This window comes from Sus scrofa, chromosome 8, assembly GCF_000003025.6.
Source record: "Sus scrofa isolate TJ Tabasco breed Duroc chromosome 8, Sscrofa11.1, whole genome shotgun sequence".
Classification (NCBI taxonomy): Eukaryota; Metazoa; Chordata; class Mammalia; order Artiodactyla; family Suidae; genus Sus; species Sus scrofa.
Window position 1 is genome coordinate 30739627 of NC_010450.4, and position 22431 is coordinate 30762057.

General features: G+C 40.9%; 1 protein-coding gene and 1 long non-coding RNA gene across 3 annotated transcripts in view; both read right to left on the bottom strand.

Annotated features, from left to right (window-relative positions):
• UGDH (UDP-glucose 6-dehydrogenase) overlaps window positions 1-19733 on the bottom strand; it is a 34079-nt gene extending 14346 nt beyond the window's left edge. Inside the window, exons 1-4 of one of the 2 annotated variants that reach the window (XM_003356899.5) lie at window positions 19402-19733; window positions 12957-13125; window positions 1777-1878; window positions 11-211 (exon numbers count right to left, since the gene is read on the bottom strand). In XM_003356899.5, the coding sequence (XP_003356947.1) occupies window positions 11-211; window positions 1777-1878; window positions 12957-13118 (465 nt within the window). In that variant the 5' untranslated portion in view covers window positions 13119-13125; window positions 19402-19733. Of the gene's footprint in view, window positions 1-10; window positions 212-1776; window positions 1879-12956; window positions 13142-19401 lie in introns of both variants that reach the window. The other variant, XM_013978599.2, reaches the window with a different exon arrangement.
• LOC110262078 lies at window positions 19507-20019 on the bottom strand. The gene has a single exon (XR_002346605.1). It is a non-coding gene; the product is annotated as an uncharacterized LOC110262078 (long non-coding RNA).

A 22431-nucleotide genomic window follows, 5' to 3' on the forward strand; every position in this document is an offset into this window, starting at 1 on the left:
ATTTTCATACCTGTAAATTCAAGTTGGGTTTTGTGTTTGCATCAAATATTCGACGAATACTTTCTGCTGCCCGCACCGGGACTGTGCTTTTCTCAGTCACAATTTTGTACCCATGTGAGTTTTGCACAATGCGTCTAGCACAGGCTTCAATGTACTTCAGATCTGCTGCACGGCCTTTCCCCATTCCGTAGGTTTTTGTTGGCGTGTTCACCTGGTGAAAGCATATGGGATTAAGAACAGAGCATCCTTATGAAATTTACTGATTTCAAGATACACCCTGGACCGTCAACTGACTAATCAAGTGGGAGGTTAGCACCATCAGTAGCCCTTATTTCACTTGCAATTAGCTCTAGGGAAATAATATATTTTATAAACATAACACCAGAGGGGACGGCTGGAAGCACCTGGAAAACTCATTCAATAAATTTCTTCTGAGAAGCTACTATATATCTATCAGAACCAGGCCAGGCAAATTCCAAGCCAGGCCTTTAGATTAAAGATGAAAGAGACTCTGAAAGGAGTTCGCCGTCTGAAATGAAATGGAAGTTTTCTCTTTCTTCTTCTCTTGATTGTATTAAATATATTACCCTGGTGTTTAAACTTTTCTTTTCCTTTTTAGGGCCGCATGTGCAGCCCATGGAAGTTCCCAGGCTAGGGGTCCAATCAGAGCTACAGCTGCCGGCCTACACCACAGCTCACAACAACGATGGATCCTTAACCCACTGGGTGAGGCCAGGGATAGATCCCGAATCCTTATGGATACGGGCTTGTTACCGCAGGGCCACGACGGGAACTTCCTTGGCTTTCCCTTTATTCTGTAAGGCCCTAAAGGTCTCGAGTTATGTGAAACCCTAGTGCAGCCACCAATTGGTGATAACCATACCATCACACACACAATAACTGAGTGGATGGTTACAAGGACAGCAAGAAAAAAGTTACTGTGGTTCAAATACTGGATTACCAGCATGTACTCCTAAGCATCGATCCTATTTCTTCATTACAAAGGTACAACAGTTTAGCCATATATGACTTTGAAGGTATCTCTCAACTAGCCCAATAACCTAACCAATATATGCCAAGGTCGAAACAATTAATTTAAAATGACTTTTGGAACATAAATTCATCTAGATAGGAGACACCTGTAAGTTTGCAGGCAAGCTTGACCTGATTCTTTTTACCTCACCTCCACCAAGCAGTGGAAACAAGAAATGATGAAATACACATACTACCACCACATGTGCTCATATGTTACCAGCACCTCCTAATTCTAGATCTCAGACTAGAACTTTCTCTGAATTTTTTTGTTCAATGATCTGAAATGACCAGATGATTATAGGGTTTGGTGAAATGTTGGCTATAGGTAGTGATAACCAAAATTCAACTGGATAGGAGTTCCCGACATGGCTCAGTAGTAATGAATCCAACTAGTATCCATGAGGATACAGGTTCGATCCCTGGCCTTGTTCAGTGAGTTAAGGATCCAGCAGTGCCGTGAGCCATGGTGTAGGTTGCAGACAAGGCTCAGATCTGGCATTGCTGTGGCTGTGGCAAAGGCCAGCAGCTACAGCTCTGATTCAACCCCTAGCCTGGGAACTTCCATATGCCTCGGATGCAGTCCTAAAAAGACAAAAAAAGAAAAAAAAAAAAAATCAACTGGACGACTCTATACTAAGTAATGCTGTGGCTTAATACCAACTGATTTACTATTAATACACAATGAAGCTTCTTTGTAGATAAGAATACATTAGAACTCAGAGAGCAAAAGAAAATACTTACAGAAATAAATACGAGATCAGCTTCTTTAATGGCATCATCAATATTGGTAGAAAAAAATAGATTTTTTCCTCGACAAGATTCTACCACTTCTTTAAGTCCTGGCTAAAAAGAAAATAGTATAGAAATTGTACACACATCTTACCAGTCATACGAGATAATCCAATAGTATATAATTATATTTGTTAAGAGGAAGGTCATGTTATAATTTAAAGCTCTAGATTTGCACTCAAATAACACCGCAAAAAAATCACACTGGTACCTAAGGCCATTAAGTGTACGTTACGTAACATAACAAAGCAAAACTGAACTTGTCACAACTGAAGCAGCAGGTCAATTTAATGCATTGTCATTGTTTACCTTGTATCTGTTTTGTAAGAGTTAACAATTAACTCCAAGTATCAACACAATTATCAGGAAAGTCAAAGTCTTTTGTGATCCCAAGCAAACATTTGATTCTGCAGCATCATTATGAATCCAAGTTTTTACTCCCAAGAATTCAGGCATAAAACACAGGCTATTCACGCTGGTTGTGAAACAGTCAATATTTATTCAATACATACATAAACATGCATTTTTCTTAAGTCCTATTATAAGAAACACTTCTATTAAAAAATGTGTTACTTTCCCCATACAATTTAAAAGGAGATGTAGTTAAGAATTGAGCTATATACCACCACCTAACAAATATTCTTGCCCCTCCTCTGCCTCCAAATACCAGGTGAAAATCTGATTAGACCAGTCCAATCAGTAAAATCCTGACTGAAGATTCCTATAGGATAAACATCTGGTTTTCTCAACAAATAAACTAAAGAGAAAAACAGAGAAAGAAGAAGAGATTAAAATATTGTGGTCTTCAAAGACACTTAAGGAGCTCCAACTGTGGTGCAGTGGGTTAAGAATCTGTAGCAGCTCATGTGGCTGCAGAGGTGCGGGTTCGATTCCTAGCCCAGCGCAGTGGGTTAAAGGATCCAGCATTGCCGCAGCTGTGGTTTGGATTTAATCTCTGGCCCAGGACCTTATATATGCTATGATTGCGGCCATAAAATTAAAAAAAGAAAAAAAAAAGACACTTAAGTGATAAAATCTATTGTAATGTACGGGTCATACTTAGATTCTGATTCAAATAAACCATGGGAGGAAGACATGTATAAGAGTTCTTTTTTTTTTTTTAAGCTTTAGAGTAATTTATTTTTTTCCTCTTTTTTTTTTACCACTCAATGAATTTTATTACATTTATAGTTGTACAATGATCATCACAACCCAATTTTATAGCATTTCCGTCCCAAACCCTCAGTGCATCCCCCACTCAACCTGTCTCATTTGAAAAACATGAGTTTTTCAAAGTCTGTGAGTCAGTATCTGTTCTGCAAAGAAGTTCATTGTGTCCTTTTTTTGGATTCCACATGTTAAGTGATAGCATTTGATGTCGGTGTCTCACTGTCTGACTGACTTCACTTAGTAAAATAATTTCTGGGTCCATCCATGTTGCCACAAAGGCCGTTACTTCTTCCCTTTTAACGGCTGAGTAATATTCCATTGTGTATATGTACCACATTTTCTTTATCCAATCCTATGTTGCTGGACATTTAGGTTGTTTCCAGGACATCTGTAAGAATGCTTAAAAACTAAAACAAAACAGACCTTCTCTCCTGAGGAAGAAGGTTCAAACAATATCCATAGTGTATGATGGATGTATAGAAAAGTAAAAAGTATATAGCAACGTAAAAAGTCAACTAACTCATGGGCTATAGGTCTAGAATTATATCCAAATGTAATTCAGTTTTTTTTTTTTATGGTCCTGAGGACTGTAACATAAGCGATCAGAGAAAGCATAAATGTAAATTCAAATTTCTATTAGTTTAACCAAAATTTATAACAAAACCAGTAAAATATATATGAATCATTCTACCATGAATATGGTACCACCAATTATAACAACGGTTTCCTTGGTTATTTTGACTAGGTTCTAGAAGATGAAAGTAAAAGGTTATGGAGTTGGAATTTTACAGAGAAGATTTCATTCAATCTTATATATAATCTCTTAATATTTAAAGTAACCTAAAATCAGAGCAATACAGAATTTATACTAAGTCTTAGTAAGACCTCAAAATGAACAACTACATCATTCTGTTCAAATCAATGGGATATTGGAGTTCCTGTTGTGGCACAACAGGATTGGTGGCCTTTCTAGAATGCTGAGTCACAGGTTCAATCCCCAGCCTGGCACAGTGGGTGAAGGATCTGCCATTGCCACAGCTGCAGCATAGGTTGCAACTGCGACTCAAATCTGATCCCCGGCCCAGGAACTCCATTGCCTCGGGGTGCCCAAAAAAAGATTAAAAAAAAAAAAAAATCAATGGGATATTTGTAGATCTCCAAAATGGATGTAGAAGCAGTTAATAAATAGGTTCTACCTCTTATTAGATTCATTATGTAATTTTCATAATTAATATTTAGAATTTATATGATACTTTTACTGCAAGAACTCAAATCATTTGACAGGGTAAAATTAGCTTTCATTTTACTCAGAAAAAACAAAGCAAATTATCCATTTTGGCTTTTTAGAAGTAGTTATTAAATTGGGGTTTTTTTTAATGAACAAAGATAACAAAAAAAGCAATGATTTCAACAAATATGGTAACACAAAATATTTTCATTGTTACATATTAACAAATATGTTGTTCTCTGAGTAAAAACTTAAATATCTTATTACCATATTTCACCTGATGGTCATTACTATTTCCTTCCTAGGCAGTAAAAACTACTTTTTTATTAAATACTTTTGACCCACAAAATGTAAGCCTGTAAGACTAGAAGGAACCACAACGAACATAGATCATGGACCCTAAGGACATTTAGCTGGGTTTTCAATGTAGCCTGGTAATCTTTACACTTGTCCTCTCCTTCTGGGATTCCTGCTCCAACCTCCACTACATCTTCTTCAGAGTATCTTTCCTCCCACTTTCAGACAATTGAGATGATCAACTTGTCAGTCACTATTTTTTCCTGGCTCCACCAACAAAACCGTCTTTATCATTCCCGGTTTACTTCCCTCAAGTCCCCGAGAAAGAGGCTTTCAAGGTCACTCCTCTACTTGTGCTTTTGAGCACATCATCTTTGCTGTCTTTTTAGACTTTATTTCATCAGTTAGCCCCTTTCTACTTATGCATTTTTTTTCTTCTTTTTTTTTTTTTTGGCTGCACCCGTGGCATATGGAAGTTTCTGGCCCTGGGATCAAATACAAGCCGCAGCTCCAACAGCACTGGATCCTTAACCTGCTGCACCACAGTGTGAATGCCTCTTCTTATGCTTTTGACCTTTCCTTCTCTATGTGATTAGTCTACCTTAGTTTATTAACATGCTTGATCCTTTATCAGCCATAGGAAAAAATATAAATTACACAATCACTATCTCTCCCCTGCGTCACTCTCCAGTGACCACCCCTTTTATTTCCTCCTAAAGTTTTAAAAAAGTCTTGCTCCTTTTCTATACTCTCTCACTTCTTCAATCTCCTACCATTTGTGCTTATTCTTATAAAAGTTTCAATGGCCCCCGATAATATCGAATTTCATGACTCTGTCTCAGTTCTTATTTCTCCTGTATTTGGCATAATTGACAGCTTATTCATTTGGCAAATATCTGTCCCTGTGTTCGTCACTCATAATCAAGACATATACATCTTCATGGCAATTGTACCACTAAAACTCTTCTGGTTTTTGGTTTACCTTCTCTAAACAACTCTTTATTGCTTCTCTATGGCATCTGTTCCTCCACCCACCATCAAACATTAGCATTTTCCAGGTTCTGTCCTTGACCAATGTTCTACTCTCTACAGGCTCTCCTTGGGAGACCTCACCTACTCGAATTTTAACTACTACCTGCATAATCATTTTTTTTTTACTACCTGCATAATCTTAACTTTATATCTTGAATCCTAAACTCTTCGATATCATTCTAGATTCCTTCCTCTCCTTCATCCTTCTTATATAATCAATAATCAAGTCCAATCATTTTTCCCTCTAAATTTCTTTCTTAATGGCCAGTGTGGCATATGGGCAGTCCTGCCCCATGGATCGAATGCAAGCCACAGCTGCAACCTATGCCACAGCGGCAGCAATGTCAGATCCTTTAACCCACTGCACTGGGCTGGGGATTGAACCCACACCTCCACAGCAACCTGAGCCACTGCAGTTGGATTCTTAACCCACTGTGCCACAACAGGAACTCATATATATATATATTAGCTTTTTGTCATTTCTAGAGCCGTTCCCATGGCATATGGAGGCTCCCAGGCTAGGGGTCAAATCAGAGCTGTAGCCACCGGCCTACGCCAGAGCCACAGCAACTCAGGATCCGAGCTGCGTCTGCAACCTACACCACAACTCACGGCAGCGCCGGATCCTTAACCCACTGAGCAAGGCCAGGGTTCGAACCCACAATCTCGTGGTTCCTAGTCAGATTTGTTAACCACTGAGCCATGATGGGAACTCCAGGAACTCCTATATATTTTTGTAAAATGTCTAATGAGCCTCAGAGTGAGGGTCAAACAACTCTCGAGGAGGCTGTGTACTCAAAAGAGGGCATTAGATATTATCATTAGTCACCAAAAAAGACTTTCTGATATGAAAAGTTGGTATTTACCATGAAAAATTGATTTTTATATCATTGAAAACAAATATCTACTTGACTGGATATTTTATTTTTATTTTTATTAATTTATTTGCTTTGGCTGCAGGGCACAGCAGCTTGATGTGGAATCTCAGTTCCCAGACCAGGGAGTGAACCTGGGCCGCAGGGGAGAAAGCTCCAAGTCCTAACCACCAGACTACCAGGAAGTCCCATGGCTGTATGTTTTAAAATGTATCATGGGATACAGATTTAAGGAAGATGTTGATTGCAAAGGTATGTAAGGCTTCTCTGGAAATCAAAAATGTTTCTTTGCCTTGTCCAAGGTAGGTCGGTATAAAATTACAAATAGTAACAATATATATATAAGCTACTCCATAAAGGAGTGAACTCCTGGTGAAACTGCCCTTTCTTTTTCTTCTTTTATAGCTCTTCCTGTTTGACATTTCACCTAACACTTCACATCTCCACTATGGCCAAGGAAATATGCAGGAATAGTTAGTTTTACAACCTAAAATAAAGAAATAAAAATGGGGAGTTCCCGTCGTGGCGCAGTGGTTAATGAATCTGACTAGGAACCATGAGGTTGCGGGTTCAGTCCCTGCCCTTGCTCAGTGGGTTAACAATCCGGCGTTGCCCTGAGCTGTGGTGTAGGTTGCAGACGCGGCTCGGATCCTGCGTTGCTGTGGCTCTGGCGTAGGCCAGCGGCTACAGCTCCGATTGGACCCCTAGCCTGGGAACCTCCATATGCCGTGGGAGCGGCCCAAAGAAATAGCAAAAAAAAAAAAAAAAAAAAGACAAAAAATAAATAAATAAATAAATAAAAATGGAATGAAGGCCTAACATATCCTTGAAAATGGATAATTGGTTGCACAGTTAATTCCCCCAAGTTGTTGTTTTTTAAATACACAACCCTACAGAAATCATTTATTTCTTCTGATTTACAAATTTCTTAAGCAGGTATTTTTTAATAATTGATATCTAAGAAAGTACCCATGGCCAGCAGGCACATGAAAAAATGCTCAACATCACTGATTATTAGAGAAATGCAAATCAAAACTACCATGAGATACCACCTCACACCAGTCAGAACAGCCATCATTAATAAGTCTATAAATGACAAATGCTGGAGAGGGTGTGGAGAAAAGGGACCCTCCTGCACTGGTGGTGGGAATGTAAATTAGTACAACCACTATGGAAAATAGTATGGAGGTTCCTCAGAAAACTAAGTATAGAATTACCATATGAAGCAGCAATCCCACTCCTGGGCATATATCTGGACAAAACTCTAATTCAAAATTGATACATGCACCCCTATGTTCACTGCAGCGCTATTCACAATAGCCAAGACATGGAAACAACTAAATGTCCATCAAATAAATAAGTAAATAAATAAATAAATAAACATCAACAGATAAATGGATTAAGAAGATGCGGTACTTATACAATGGAACACTACTCAGCCGTAAAAGATGAAACAATGCCATTTGAAGCAACATGGATGCAACTAGAGATTCCATACTAAGTCAAGTCAGAAAGAGAAAGACAAATACCTTATGATATCACTTACATGTGGAATCTAAAATATGGCACAAATTAAACCTACAAAACAGAAACAGACTCACAGACATAGAGAACAGACTTGTGGCTGCCAAAGGGGAAGGAAGAGGGAGTAGGATGGACTGGGAGTTTGGAGTTAGTAGATGCAAACTATTACATTTAGAATGTAGGTCTTACTGTATGTATAGCACAGGGAACTATAACTAATCTCCTGGGATAGACCAGGATGGAAAATAATATTAAAAATAAAGACTGGGAGTTCCCGTCGTGGTGCAGTGGTTAACAAATCCGACTAGGAACCATGAGGTTGTGGGCTTGATCCCTGGCCTTGCTCAGTGGGTTAAGGATCCGGCATTGCTGTGAGCTGTGGTGTAGGTTGCAGACTCGGCTTGGATCCGAGTGGCTGTGGCTTTGGTGTAGGCTGGCAGCTACAGCTCCGATTAGACCCCTAGCCTGGGAACCTCCATATGCCATGGGAGCAGCCCAAGAAATAGCAAAAAGACAAAAAAAATTAAAAAATTAAAAAATAAAAATAAAGACTGTTGGATACTAGTTGGATTCATCTCCCCTGAGCCACAAGAGGAACTCCTATTTAAAGAGATTTAAAGAAGAAAAAATTTATTTATGAAGTCAAAATGTGAAACAACAAGAAATACTTTGGGTTTTTTTGGTGATAAAAGATAAGTTATTGAAAAAAAACCAGTAAGATATGGGAAAAAAATCATTTCAGGAGTTCTGGCTGTGGCTCAGTAGTAACAAACCTGACTAGTATCCATGAGGACATAGGTTCAATCCCTGGCTCCACTCAGTGGGTTAAGGATCTGCCATTAACGTGATCTGTGGTGTAGGTCACAGACTCAACTTGGATCTGGTGTTGCTGTGGTTGTGGTGTAGTCTGGCAGCTGCAGCTCTGATTCAACCCCCTAGCCTGGAAACTTCCATATACTACAGTTGTGGCCCTCAAAAGACAAAAGAAAAAAAAAAAAAAAACGTTTCAAATCTTAACTCTTTTAACTTAACTCTATATTCCAACTGGATTCAATATCAGTGTCAACACACTATTTTTTTAAGGAATTTAACTTTTAATTTTTAAAAAAGCAACTAGAGTATAACATGGCAAATTCAGATCATCCTCACATTTCTTTTGTGGCTTACTGTTGTTTTTATTTGGGGTTTTTTGTTATTTATTTATTTTCATTGAAGTAGATCTGATTTACAATATTGTATTAGTTTCAGGTCTATAGCATAGAGATTCAGTATTTTTGCAGATTATATTGCATTATAGGTTATTACAAGATGATGGGTATAAATCCCTGTGCTGTACATACTATCCTTGTCGTTTATCTATTTTATATATAGTAGTTTGTATCTATTAATCCCAAACCCCTAATTTGTCCTTCCTCCCTTTCCCCTCTCCTTTGGTAATGATGGGTTGGTTTTCTATATCTGTAGAATACACTCTCTTTAATTTAAAGCACTGAAGTTATAGGAAAAAGAGTTTCACACTTCAAATAACAGAAATAGTACTGATAAGAATCTGGCCAGGGAACGATGCTTGGCCAGCTGATTTTTTTTGTTTTCTCCAAGAAAAATGTCTAAATCCAATATATTATAGATAGCTTATACTTTCTTCTAGTTCAAGATAACTCCCCCCCTTTTGGGGGGAGGCTATGCCCACAGCATGTGGATGTTCCTGGGCCAGGGATTGAACCTGAGCTACAGCAGTGACCTGAGCTGCTGCAGTGAAAACACTGAATCCTTAACCTGCTGTGCCACATGAGAATTCCCAAGATGACCTTTTTATTTTGTTTTTAAGTAAAAATTTGTATTGAAGGAAAACAAAAAGACATAAAAGTGTATATACTTTAGTATAGAAAAGTGTATAGCTCAGTTTTCACAAGTGAACACACCTGTGTAACTATACCCACACCCAGAATTAGAAGAACATTAACAGTAAACCAGAACCTGCGATATGCCCTCTCCTGGTCACTATAACCCCTCAAACTACCATCACGCTAAATTCTATCATCAGAGATTAGTTTGCCTGTATTTGAACGTTAAACAGTATGGACTACTTTGTGTCTGACGATACATTACTTTTGTGAGAATTTAACCATGTGCTTTCATGCAGGAGTAGTGTCATTGATTTTCAATGAAATATGGTTTGGTTTGGTTTTTTCCCCATGGCTGCTCCCACAGCACATGGACATTCCCAGGCCAGGGTCCGAATCTGAGCTGTAGCATAGCTGCCACAACACTGAATCCTTTAACCCGCTGCGCCAAGTCGGGGGTTGAACCCAAGCCTCTGGAGTGACCCAAGCTGCTATATAGTGGGATTCTTAATCCACTGTGCCAGAGTAGGAACCCCAGGGGTCTTGTTAGTTTGTTTTGACCACATCTGGGGCACGGGCCAGGGATCGAATCCACACTGAAGTTGTAGCCTTTGCCACAGCTGCAGCAATACAGGATCCTTAACCTGCTGGGCTACATGGGAACTTCCATCACTGCAGCATAATATTTTATTGCAGTATTATACTATAATTTATGTATCTACTCTATTGCTGATTAACATTTAGATAGTTTCCTATTTAGGTTATTACAAATAGCTCTGTTAATACCTGTCTTTTGGTGCACATATGCAGTGCCTTTCTGTTTAATATGCACCTGAGACTGGAATTTCTGGGTCAGACTATGCAAATTTTTGGCTTTAGTAAATAATGCTGAACAGTTCTGCAAAATGGCTGTACCAATTTATGTTCTGACAAGCAGAACATTGTATAAAATTCCAATTGTTCTAAATCCTTGTCAATACTTGGTATTGTTCATAGTAATAATTTTAGCCATTCTGGTACACTTTGTATTTGAAAACTAGAGTATACTGCTGGGAGAACTAATTATTAAATGACTGGATATAAGTACTGCTCAGAGGGGTTCAGAAGACTTGTAGCCATTTTATGGATATCAAAATTATAAAACTCTTTATCAAGTTTTCTTTCCAAAATGTTTTTTAAAATTCCCCAAAACCAAATATAGTAGTAATGTTTATATCCGGGAAGGTAATACTATAACACTGAAGAACTTAAAGAATTATTATGGGAAGTTAACCTGCTAGAAAAAGAAAGGATGAAGCACAAGCATAAGCTACCACATACATAGAGGGTATTTTTTTTTTAATTCTAAATCTGATTCAGATATTAGTAAATCTGTAAGGTTGAGTGGCTACTGATTATGAGTGCTCCTTCCTGGATTTCTATTCATATGCTTATAAACAGCAGTCAGATTTATCCCACAGAGACTTCTTCCAAAGGCAACCTAAAAACTATGGTTGATAAGAGTCTTATAAATAACAAAATATTTCTGGAAAAAAAAAGAATATATCAATGTTGGAGAGAAAAAGCTACCCTCAAATCTTCAAATTTCTTTGCTGAGCTTCAAAGGCATAATATCATGCACTCATTTTACACTGAAAAATTTTTTTTTTTTTTTGTCTTTTTGCTATTTCTTGGGCTGCTCCCGTGGCATATGGAGGTTCCCAGGCTAGGGGTCGAATCGGAGCTGTAGCTACTGGCCTACGCCAGAGCCACAGCAACGCGGGATCCGAGCCATGTCTGCAACCTACACCACAGCTCACAGCAACACCGGATCGTTAACCCACTGAGCAAGGGCAGGGACCGAACCCGCAACCTCATGGTGCCTAGTCGGATTCCTTAACCACTGAGCCACGATGGGAACTCCTGAAAAATTTTTTAAATGGAATACTGATTAATAAAAGAGGTATATTTTCCTAACTATAAATTATCTAAATTCACAGAAATTTTGAAATTCCAATGAAACAAATTAGTGACACACTAAATACTAAATATGAAAGACACCATTTATTCATCCAAGGTTTACTTGATATAAATACAATAATCTATAAATATAATAGGCTTACATGAATTAATATCATAAACATCCAGTTTTATTTATTTTTTTACAGAATATCACTTTTTTTTTTCTTTTTACCATTCTACCTGCAGCATATGGAAGTTCCCAGGCTAGCAGTCGAATCAGAGCTGCAGCTGAGGCTGAGGCCTACACCACAGCCACAGCAACACCAGATCCCAGCCACATCTGTGACCCACACCATAGCTTGTGGCAACGCCAGATCCTTAACCCATTGAGCAAGGCCAGGGATCAAACCCTCATCCTCGCAGAGACAATGTCAGATCCTTAACCCAATGAGCCATAACAGGAATTCCAAATACCACTTATAGCTGTATTATTACAATACAGCAATCATAGTAACAGACAAAATTAGAAAATAGAGGAGTTCTCTTGTAGTTTAGTGAGTTAAGGATCCAGTGTTGTTACTGCAGTGGCTTGGGTCAATGCTGTGGCATGGGTTTGATCTTCTACATGCTGGAAGCTCAGCCAAAAAAAAGAAAAAAAAAAAAAAAAAAACTCAAAGAAACAAATAAATAAAACCCCCAGAAAAATAGAAGAAAATTACCCATAATCTTACTACACTAATACAACCATGATTAACATTCAACATACTCCTTTCCAAGCATTTTCCCTAGGTATATTTGACATAATCATCATGTCCATAATATTGTGTATTTAGATTTTTTTCATTTAATTTCTTATCAGTTACAGTCATAAATTTTTGCATTAAAAGTAAGTTATTGGAGTTACCGTCCTGGCTCAGTGGTTAATGAATCCAGCTAGGAACCATGAGGCTTCGGGTTCGATCCCTGGCCTCGCTCAGTGGGTTAAGGATCCAGCATTGCTGTGAGCTGTGGTGTAGGTTGCAGACGTGGCTCAGATTCCACTTTGCTCTGGCTCTGGTGTAGGCCGGCGGCTTCAGCTCCGATTGGACCCCTAGCCTGGGAACCTCCATATGCCGAAGGAGTGGCCCTAGAAAAGGGAAAAAGACAAAAAAAAAGTAAGTTATTTAGCAAAAATAGCAAGAAAACAAAGAGCATAAGAACAAAGTGTTTAATGTGGTTTACCTCGTAAATAGGAAGTGTAGGAGAGTTCCACGCGTTGATTCTTGATTCATTGACATCAACAACTGTTACCCTGATTTCAGGGCACTTAAGAGCAATGACACTACATGTGGGTCCTCCAACATAGCCTGCACCGATGCAGCAGATCTTCTTAATTTCAAACATGATTGTACTAGAAGGGAAACAGACTGTTCAACTATTGAGATCAGAAAATTTAAGGCACTCGTATTACACATTCATCACACTTTATGAAAACTGTCAAGGTGACAGATACGTTCACACTCATTAAGAACTATGAAAACAGGAGTGTCCATGAGGACACAGTTCGATCCCTGGCCTCGCTCAGTGGGTTAAGGATCTAGCGTTGCCATGAGCTGTGGTGTAGGTCACAGACACGGCTCAGATCCGGCATTGCTGTGGCTGTGGCTGTGGCCAGCAGCAACAGCTCCCACTAGACCTCTAGCCTGGGAACTTCCATATGCCATGGGTGCGGCCCTAAAAAAGGCAAGAAGATGAGAAAAAAAAAAAAAAAAGAAGAAGAAGAAAAAAGAAAAGAAGAAGACAAGAAAGGAAGGAAGGACTATGAATACGATGATTAAAAAATAACAGGAGTTCCCGTCGTGGCGAAGTGGTTAACGAATCCGACTAGGAACCATGAGGTTGCGGGTTCGATCCCTGCCCTTACTCAGTGGGTTAAAGATCCGGCGTTGCCATGAGCTGTGGTGTAAGGTTGCAGACGCGGCTAGGATCCCGCGTTGCTGTGGCTCTGGGCTCTGGCGTAGGCCAGTAGCTACAGCTCCGATTCGACCCCTAGCCTGGGAACCTCCATATGCCGCAGGAGCGGCTCAAGAAAAACACCAAAAATAAGACAAAAACAAAAACAAAAAACCAACATCCCATTTGGATGACCTAGCCTGTGCTCAGCTGTACTGGCATGAAACATGGAAAAAAAATTATAGTAAGTGATATTACTGGAGAAGAGTCACAAAGATTATAATGAACTCATTTAGAAAGTTAAGAATCAAAATAAAAGCTTATTTAGGCTGACACCCTAAGATAACTTTGACTGCTGAGGGAAAGTTCAAGAGTGAACACACCAGCATAATTCCTAAATAAATGCCTGTGTACAAAGGTCAACTTTCTGACAGGTTTAGATTAAAATGACATATTAAGTTTAGTTCCAAAATCCAGGATTTCAGAAGCCAATTCTGAATTTTGGAACTAATCTTAATATGTCAATTATATTCCCTGCAAAATTTCTTTTTAGGTACTTCACAATGATCTTAAACTCTATTTCAACTTGAAGGAGAAACCATGAGATAGTTAAAGGAAAGTAATTTCTGCAGCTGTGACACAGGTTGGATGGGTTTTCAAAAGCAATTAGGTGAACAGGATTCACGCTAATCAAAATGACAAGGGACTGGGTTATATTGTAAGAACGTCAATTTATTCAGTAATGAGAATCAACTGTCAAACGGATCAGATTCTTAGAAATGTAGTCATTATCAAGGACTAAATGTAATCTTAGATATCCTTTGATCTAACCCATTCATGGGTTCCAAAGAGAAGGAAAATGGTAATCAGAGAGTTCAGGATCTGTTAGGATAATCGTGTGGAATCGAGACAGTACTGTGGAGGGTTGATCTAATTACAATGCCTACCAAGTATAAGCATGCTATGAAAAAAGATACACAAAGCACATAATTAAGATGATTCAATTCCCTTTGGTCTGAATCTGTACTAATGAAAGTTTTTGTTTTTGTTTTGGCCACAGGCGCAGCATGTGGAAGTTCCCAGGTTGGGGAACGAATCTGCCCCGTAGCAGGGATCCTTTACTATAAGGGAACTCCCAAATAATGTTCTTATCTTCATCAGTTCTCTTCCTACTGGAAGAGAAGGAGCTGACCAACGCATGCAAGCATCCTGGTCTGTGTTAATCAACCAGTAATGCGTCTTATAAATTTTCTTTTTAGGGCCCTGCCTGGGGCATATGGAAGTTCCCAGATGAGGGATGGAATCAGAGCCGCAGCTGCCAGTCTGCACCACAGCCACAGCAACAAGGGATCTATCCGAGCTGTGGCGTGCTGCAATGCTGGATCCATAACCCACCGAGCAAGGCCATGGATCAAACCTGCATCCTCAGGGATACTGGTTGAGTTCTAAACCCACTGAGTCGAAATGGGAACTTCTCTGATGGCTTTTTTTTAATAATGATTTTTATTTTTTCCATTATAGCTGGTTCACGGTCCAATGACTTTTTAATAACTACTGGAATAACTACTTCCAAAAAGAAACAGAATTTTAGTAAAACAGTAAATACAAGCAGAATTTGGAATCTAATGATTCCATGAAAGAAAGCAATATTCTTAGCAATATACATACAAAGACATTTAATTTTTTTGAACAGGTAATAAATTATGATTCAAAAATTAAATCTAACAAGGTAAACACTCAGAAGTCACATATATATCCCATTCTTATCCACTCTTATGACATAATAAACATGAATATCTTTATTTCAGTAAATATGGATATACATTGTAATTTTCTTTTTTTCTTTTTTTTTTTTTTTTTTTTTGTCTTTTTGCTATTTCTTGGGCCGCTCCCGCGCGGCATATGGAGGTTCCTAGGCTAGGGGTCGAATTGGAGCTGTAGCCACCGGCCTACGCCAGAGCCACAGCAACGGGGGATCCGAGCCGCGCCTGCAACCTACACCACAGCTCACGGCAACGCCGGATCATTAACCCACTGAGCAAGGGCAGGGACCGAACCCGCAACCTCATGGTTCCTAGTCGGATTCATTAACCACTGCGCCACGACAGGAACTCCCGTTTTTTGTTTTTTTTTTTTTTTTAACTTTTCTGAAAGTGAGTTTTCAATGCCCCTTTTGGGAAAGCGTAACAATCCATGAGGCTATAATTTAATAACTTTTAAGGTAACACAGCTGAGAGTAAATATAACAACCGATGAAATCAACATAGCTGAAAATCTGCTAAACTCCAAAGAAGGAAAAAAAAAGTGCAGGAGCAAAAGGTGTCATCAGCCTTTGGGGCATTAAGAACAAGAATTACACAGTGTTTATTTCTTCACTGTCTAAAGAGTGACACAGAATCTGGAAGTCAGAAATGTTCTGGTTTCAGAGAAGTGGGACAAGAAAAGGCTTTCCCAATGACTGGATGGCTGATTCTTCCCAAATGCTTTATTCTGACTCTACCCTGCCTTATGAATTCAGATTGCCAGGAATCTTAATACTAGAAAGGGATAGCCTAGATTTGAGGTATAAGTATTCCAGGCAGGGAAGAAAACTTCCTTTCTGTAATAGGAAGGTTCCATTCTAGTGTTTCCATCAGTCTTTTATGAGCTTAGTCATAGTAAGTTAATATCTAAAGTCTCATTAACCCTGTGTCCATGAGAGAAATTAAAAAAGAAAAAAAAAAATGACCTTGGAGTTCCCATTGTGGCACAGCGGAAATGAATCCAACTAGTATCCATGAAAATGAGGGTTTGATCCTGACCTTGCTCAGTGGGTTGGGGATCCAGCGTGGCTGTTAACTGTGGTACAGGTTGCAGACACGCCTTTGATCTTGAGTTGCTGTGGCTGTGGCTGGCAGCTGTAGCGCTGATTCAACCTTTAGCCTGGGAACTTCCATACGCTGTGGGTGCAGCCCTCAAAAGACAAAAAAAAAGAACTTTCAGATCCACAGTGATGAGAAAGAGTCCTAATCTGTGATGAACTTGAACAACTACTACACACAGAAACACCCTTACTGGATAGGTGGCCTCTCTAATCAAAACCAGCATATCAGTATATGTAGGAATAAAATCTTTTGAGATTCCAAAAAGTGGTGTCTCAAAAGATTTCTGGACGGAGAGCATTACCGCTTAATCCCATAGCCAAGAGGTTATAAGGGAAGCCTATGCCCTAAGTCTCGACCAGAACAGGTTCTGCTAACATTTTTATAAGAAACATGGTTTGACTATCTACATGATGAACTCTTGGACTCAAGAAGTTCATAGTTTAATAAGGTGCTCTTAGATTAACAGTTCTTACCTGCTGCTGTTCACTTTGGCACCTAGAACTTTAGGCTTTCAATAAATAATAGTAACTCTCAATAAGGGCCTCTTTGAGGGATAAAAACTGTTATCGGAATATCTTCAGTTCAGATGGCTGATCACAGTATGTTTGCATGCTGTCCACAATCTGATCCTCCTTTCTTCTTAAGGTAGAACTTCAATATGTCTTCTCAGAGTTACTGCTTATCCACCTTGGTTGCCAGGTCTTATTCAGCTTGCCTTCCATACAGCAGTTGGGATAAACTATTGATAACAGGTGGGCCCATATTATAGAACTGCATGTTTTGGGGTATCCTTGCTTAACTATTTTTTATGAAGTATGGCTCACAGATGACAATGGGAAAGTCACTGAATAAGCTTATAGTACCATCTGTGTAAGTCCAAAAAAAGTATCACTTGGAAGTTTCAACAAAATCTTCAACAAGCTTTGATGTGGAGCTTGATATAGTATTAGTGATATACTTTGCCTGACACAGATGTCTTCCATTTCCATTTTCTCCCCCCCCCTTTTTTTGGTGGGGGCGGGGGGAGCACCGCAGCATGCAGAAGTTTCCAGGCCAGGGATCAAACCTGCGCCACAGCATTGATTTGAGCCACAGCAATTATAATGCTGGATCCTTAACTGCTAGGCCACCAGGGAACTCCTGACTCCATTTTCTATTTCTAATCTTACGTATCTTCTGACCCTCTACTGTGCTGTCAGGGAAATGGGAATGTTTGCTTATTGAATGAGTCAGTATGAAATGAGTTTTTACCTCTGTATTTTTGAGAAAGTTACAGCAAACCAGGCTGTACTACTTTTCATCTAAAATTTTATAAATTTGGATCAATATTTCAATCTGGAAAATGTGGCTAAGGAATAGAGAAGGTCCTATTACAATCTAAACTTAATCATCCCTCCATCCCCCACCCCTCTTCAGTACACTCTTGCAGCGAAGGCAGTGGATGTTATAACTGGATACATCACTTCACACATCATCTTAGACATTTCCAAAAATTAAATACTAACAGATGCCTGACCTGGGAAAAATATTTAATCAGTGAGAAAGATTTTTAACCTTATATCTAAACAATATCATGTAAAGCCGTGGATATAGCCAGAGAGAAGATGAAGTATGCTTCTTGGTTTCAGATTTTATGTTAGAGAAAGGAGTACAGCAATAGAAGACATCCTTTTTTTTTTTTTTTTTTTTTTTGTCTTTTTGCTATTTCTTGGGCCACTCCCATGGCATATGGAGGTTCCCAGGCTAGGGGTTGAATCGGAGCTGTAGCCACTGGCCTACACCAGGGCCACAGCAACTCGGGATCTGAGCCGCGTCTGCAACCTACACCACAGCTCACGGCAACGCTGGATCTTTAACCCACTGAGCAAGGGCAGGGATCGAACCCGAAACTTCATGGTTCCTAGTCGGATTCGTTAACCACTGCGCCACGACGGGAACTCCATGAAGACATCCTTTCAATCAGGGTTCTCGACCACTTACCTTACTAGATGCTAGGCACTGACAAACACATCTCAGAGCAGACAGTAAGCTCTTTCATTTCCAGAACTGCCCCCTGCACCTCCCAAGGAACAGACCAGACTACTGTTGCCCATTTCTTAGGGGATTTGAAGAATCTCAAAGAGTCACTGTGTCTTTGAGAGCAGTCAATGAACAGCTACTCCTCTGTATATCTCTGAAAAGTTCACTACTAGTGAATCCCTCTTTTCTACATACCAGAATTCTTGACCTTACTCAGTTATTTTCCTATATATAAAGAGGTACACAGTTTTTCAAGGTCCCACACAAACCTGATATCCCAAGAAAGGCCTTCCCTAACATGAAACAAAGCCATTACACGGTGTGGCGGCCAACAATAGATCCCAGGGCAGCCCATATGAATGTCTTAGGATTTCGTCCTCGAAAGGACTCTGGTTCTTTTTCTCTTTACTCTCTTAAGAAGGGCAGCCGGTGACATGAGGAAAGCAGCATCCTAACCTGTGAGCAGACTATAGACACAAACAAAAGACTAGGATTCTGAGACCAAAATGGGGTCCCTAACCAGAGGACCGCTTTTTTTTTTGGCGGATGTTTGGCTTTCAGAGGCGCCAGGGAAATCTCATTTATTTTACGTCGGAAAGTAGGAGAAAGCAGAAAAAGAGGCGGTTGGAAGACTCAAGAGTCTTAAATAAAAAGCCCAAGATATCCCTCCTCCAGAGCAGCAGATCCAAAAGACGATTCCCGCCCAGAACCCAAAAGAAGAGACGAGGGTCGTGACACTGGACGCTCGGGACTGGAAACAGCACGCACACCCTGCCGGCTCCTTCCACACCCCTCCCCGACCCGGGGACATCCCCACCGGGCGGTGGGGCCAGCCCGGGAAAGGCGCTTACCCACTTCCAAGCACCAAGCACGGCGACCGCTCCTATCTTGACCGCTCGGACAGCTCCTCGCTCTGGGCCGCGCAGCCGCAGCTGCAGCACTCGCGCCCTGCTCGGTCTGATCCCTGTTCACCGCACACCCCTCTCAGGCTGCCAGACGCCTCACCCCGAGTGCCCAGCCGGAGCCCGTATTTAAAGGCTTCCACCGGAGAAGGCGGAGGCTTCATTCCCCGGCAGCCAGGCCCTCCCGGACTCTGCCCTCCGCCGCATCCTTACTCCCCCTACCGCCACGTTAGGCCCGGGACCCACCCCTATTTCCTGCGGGGCCCAGGGGCGGGGGACGGGGCGTGGCTAGTAGGGGCTGGGAGGGGGGCATTCCCCGCCCCCAGCCGAGCCTGGGCAAATCCCCTCGGACCAACTCAGCGGCGCCGCCCCTGCCGGGAGCGGCGCTGGGAGGAGCTGCGTGTGCGGCGGGTCGGCGCTCCAGGGCTACGGCCTCGGGAGAGTCTAGCTCAGGTTCTAGTTCCCGGGTAGTCTGAGGCCAGCTCTTGCCCTCCGGCCCCCGCTTCTCTCCCATTGTGCCTGTCCTGGCTCACTGTCGGGACTGAGATGGTGCCGCGTGCGCGCCAGGTCAGCCATATTCTGGAGCTGGGGGGGGTATTGGGCGGGCTGCGGCCCAAGGGGACCGGAAGGACCAGCCCCCTTTCCGGTCTCCCCATCAGCCTAGCGGGCCGGCCTGGTCTTTCGGGCCCCTAGACCCTGCGGGTCAGACGTATCCAGCGGCTTACTCCATCTCCACGCTTTACAGGCTCGTGGGTCTGCCGCACCCTCCAGGCCCGCCGCACCCTCCAGGCTCGCAGCCCAGGGTTTCGTCAGATTACGGCCTCCTCGCCCCTTCTGGGAAGGAGGCGCCTCATGTCTGAAGGATGATGCTGAATCCGATCATGACTGGACCAGTTCGTACCCTCGCCCTGATCCTTGGGTAGACAAGCGGGGCAGCCACGCCCTCCAGGCACATTTTTCCAGATACTCCTGCCAATTCGGGATTTGAGCTGTCTGTGCATGATATATAGCGGAGAGCATGGAAGATAGAAATGTCGCGTATGAGGAAGAGTAAAATTGACGCATGGAGCCTCCCACTTTTGGGGGGGAGATGGGGCGGCGGCTGGGGCATGTGTAAGTTCCCTGGCCAAGGATGGAAGCTGCGCCACAGCAGTGGCCCAAGCTGCTGCAGTGATAACTCTTGGTACTTAACCCCACTGTTCCATAAAAGAACTCTTGATGGAGCCTCCCACTTTTAATGAAAACAGTTCTGTTCCTGTTTCCCCACTCCAAGGTCATTTTAAACCTCAAATGTAAAAAAAGGCAGAACACTGTAAACCAACTATAATAGAAAAAATAAAAATCATTATAAGAATAAATAAATTTTAAAAATCATGACTTTTTCCCCCTCTCATTAAATTAGAAATTATATCAGAGTTCCCTGTGGTACAGTGGTTTAAGGAATCAGCAGCGTTATCACTGCAGCAGCTGGGGTCGCTGCTGTGACCCAGGTTCCATTCCTGGCCCTGGAACTTCCACAGGCCCCGGGCAGGGGCAAAAAAAAAAAATTACATCAAGTGATATACAGTCAAAGTCAAATACCATTTTGAAAAATGTCATGAGGAAAGTGGTTATCAGTATATAAAGGAGTATTAAAATACCCTATTTGGAATGTTGATTGAGCAGAGTTTGTTGTGGATTGTAGAAAATGTGATGAGATATGTAGGCATTGTACATTCTATGCAGTTAAATTAATTCATCCAATAAGTATTTAGTGCCTATTGTGTTAAACAGTACCCTAGAGACCAAAGATGAAAAACCGATTCCTTTTTCCAAAGCTGACAGGCTAGGGAGTTCCCGCCGTGGCTCAGTGGAAATGTACCTTTCTACCATCCATGAGGATTCAGGTTCAATCCCTGGCCTCGCTCAGTGGGTTAAGGATCCCGGCATTGCCAGGAGCACAGCGTAGGCCAGCAGCTACAGCTCTGATTTGACCCCTACCCTGGGAACCTCCATATGCCTCGGGTTCGGCCCTTAATAAAAAAAAAATAATAATAATAAAAGACAAAGCTTATGGGCTAGTGGGAGGGAAAAATGAACAAGTGATTGCAGTTCATGTGGCAAATGCTATAACAGATGTATCTTTTTGGACTTGGTATATGCATAGGTTTAAGTTTCCTATTATAATTGACTTTCTAATAAAAGCTACTTTTCTATTATTCTTCCCTTTATCTTTTTTCATTTTTAAAAATTTTATTGAAACCGTTCATTTACAATGTTGTCCCTCTTCCCTTTATCTTGGAATTGACATTTTTCTACCTAGTGTTTGCCTCATATTCTTTGTATTTTGATAATAATCATAATCTTCAAAACAGTCAACAGGATCTCAGACATTAAATCAGAATATCAATATTATCTAGAATGGACCTTTGGATATAGGACAACTTTTCTCAAAATGTGCTGACAGTCTCTGAGATCCTTTCGGGGGGATCCAGAAGGTTAAAACATTTTTATGATAATACTAGTATGTCACTATTTTCACTCATTCTCACAAGCATACAATGGAATTCTCCAAAGGCTGTATGACATGTAATGTTACAACAGGTCAATGCAGATACCATAGATTTACAAAAATGTAAAGCAATGCCAATCCTCTTGCTAATTTTCGGCTTAGAAGTAATTTTTCATAAAATATGCTATTTATATTAACATGTAATGATTTATTATAGTTATTTTTAAGGAATTAGTGTATTCTTTTTCTTTTTCTTTTTTTTTTCTGTCTTTTGTCTCTTCAGGGCTGCACCCGTGGCATATGGAGGTTCCCTGGCTAGGGGTCTAATCGGAGCTGTAGCCACCGGCCTACACCACAGCCACAGCAACGCCAGATCCGAGCCACGTCTGCGACCTACACCACAGCTCGTGGCAAGGCCGGATCCTTAACCCACTGAGCTAGGCCAGGGATCGAACCTGCATCCTCATAGATCCTAGTCATTAACCGCT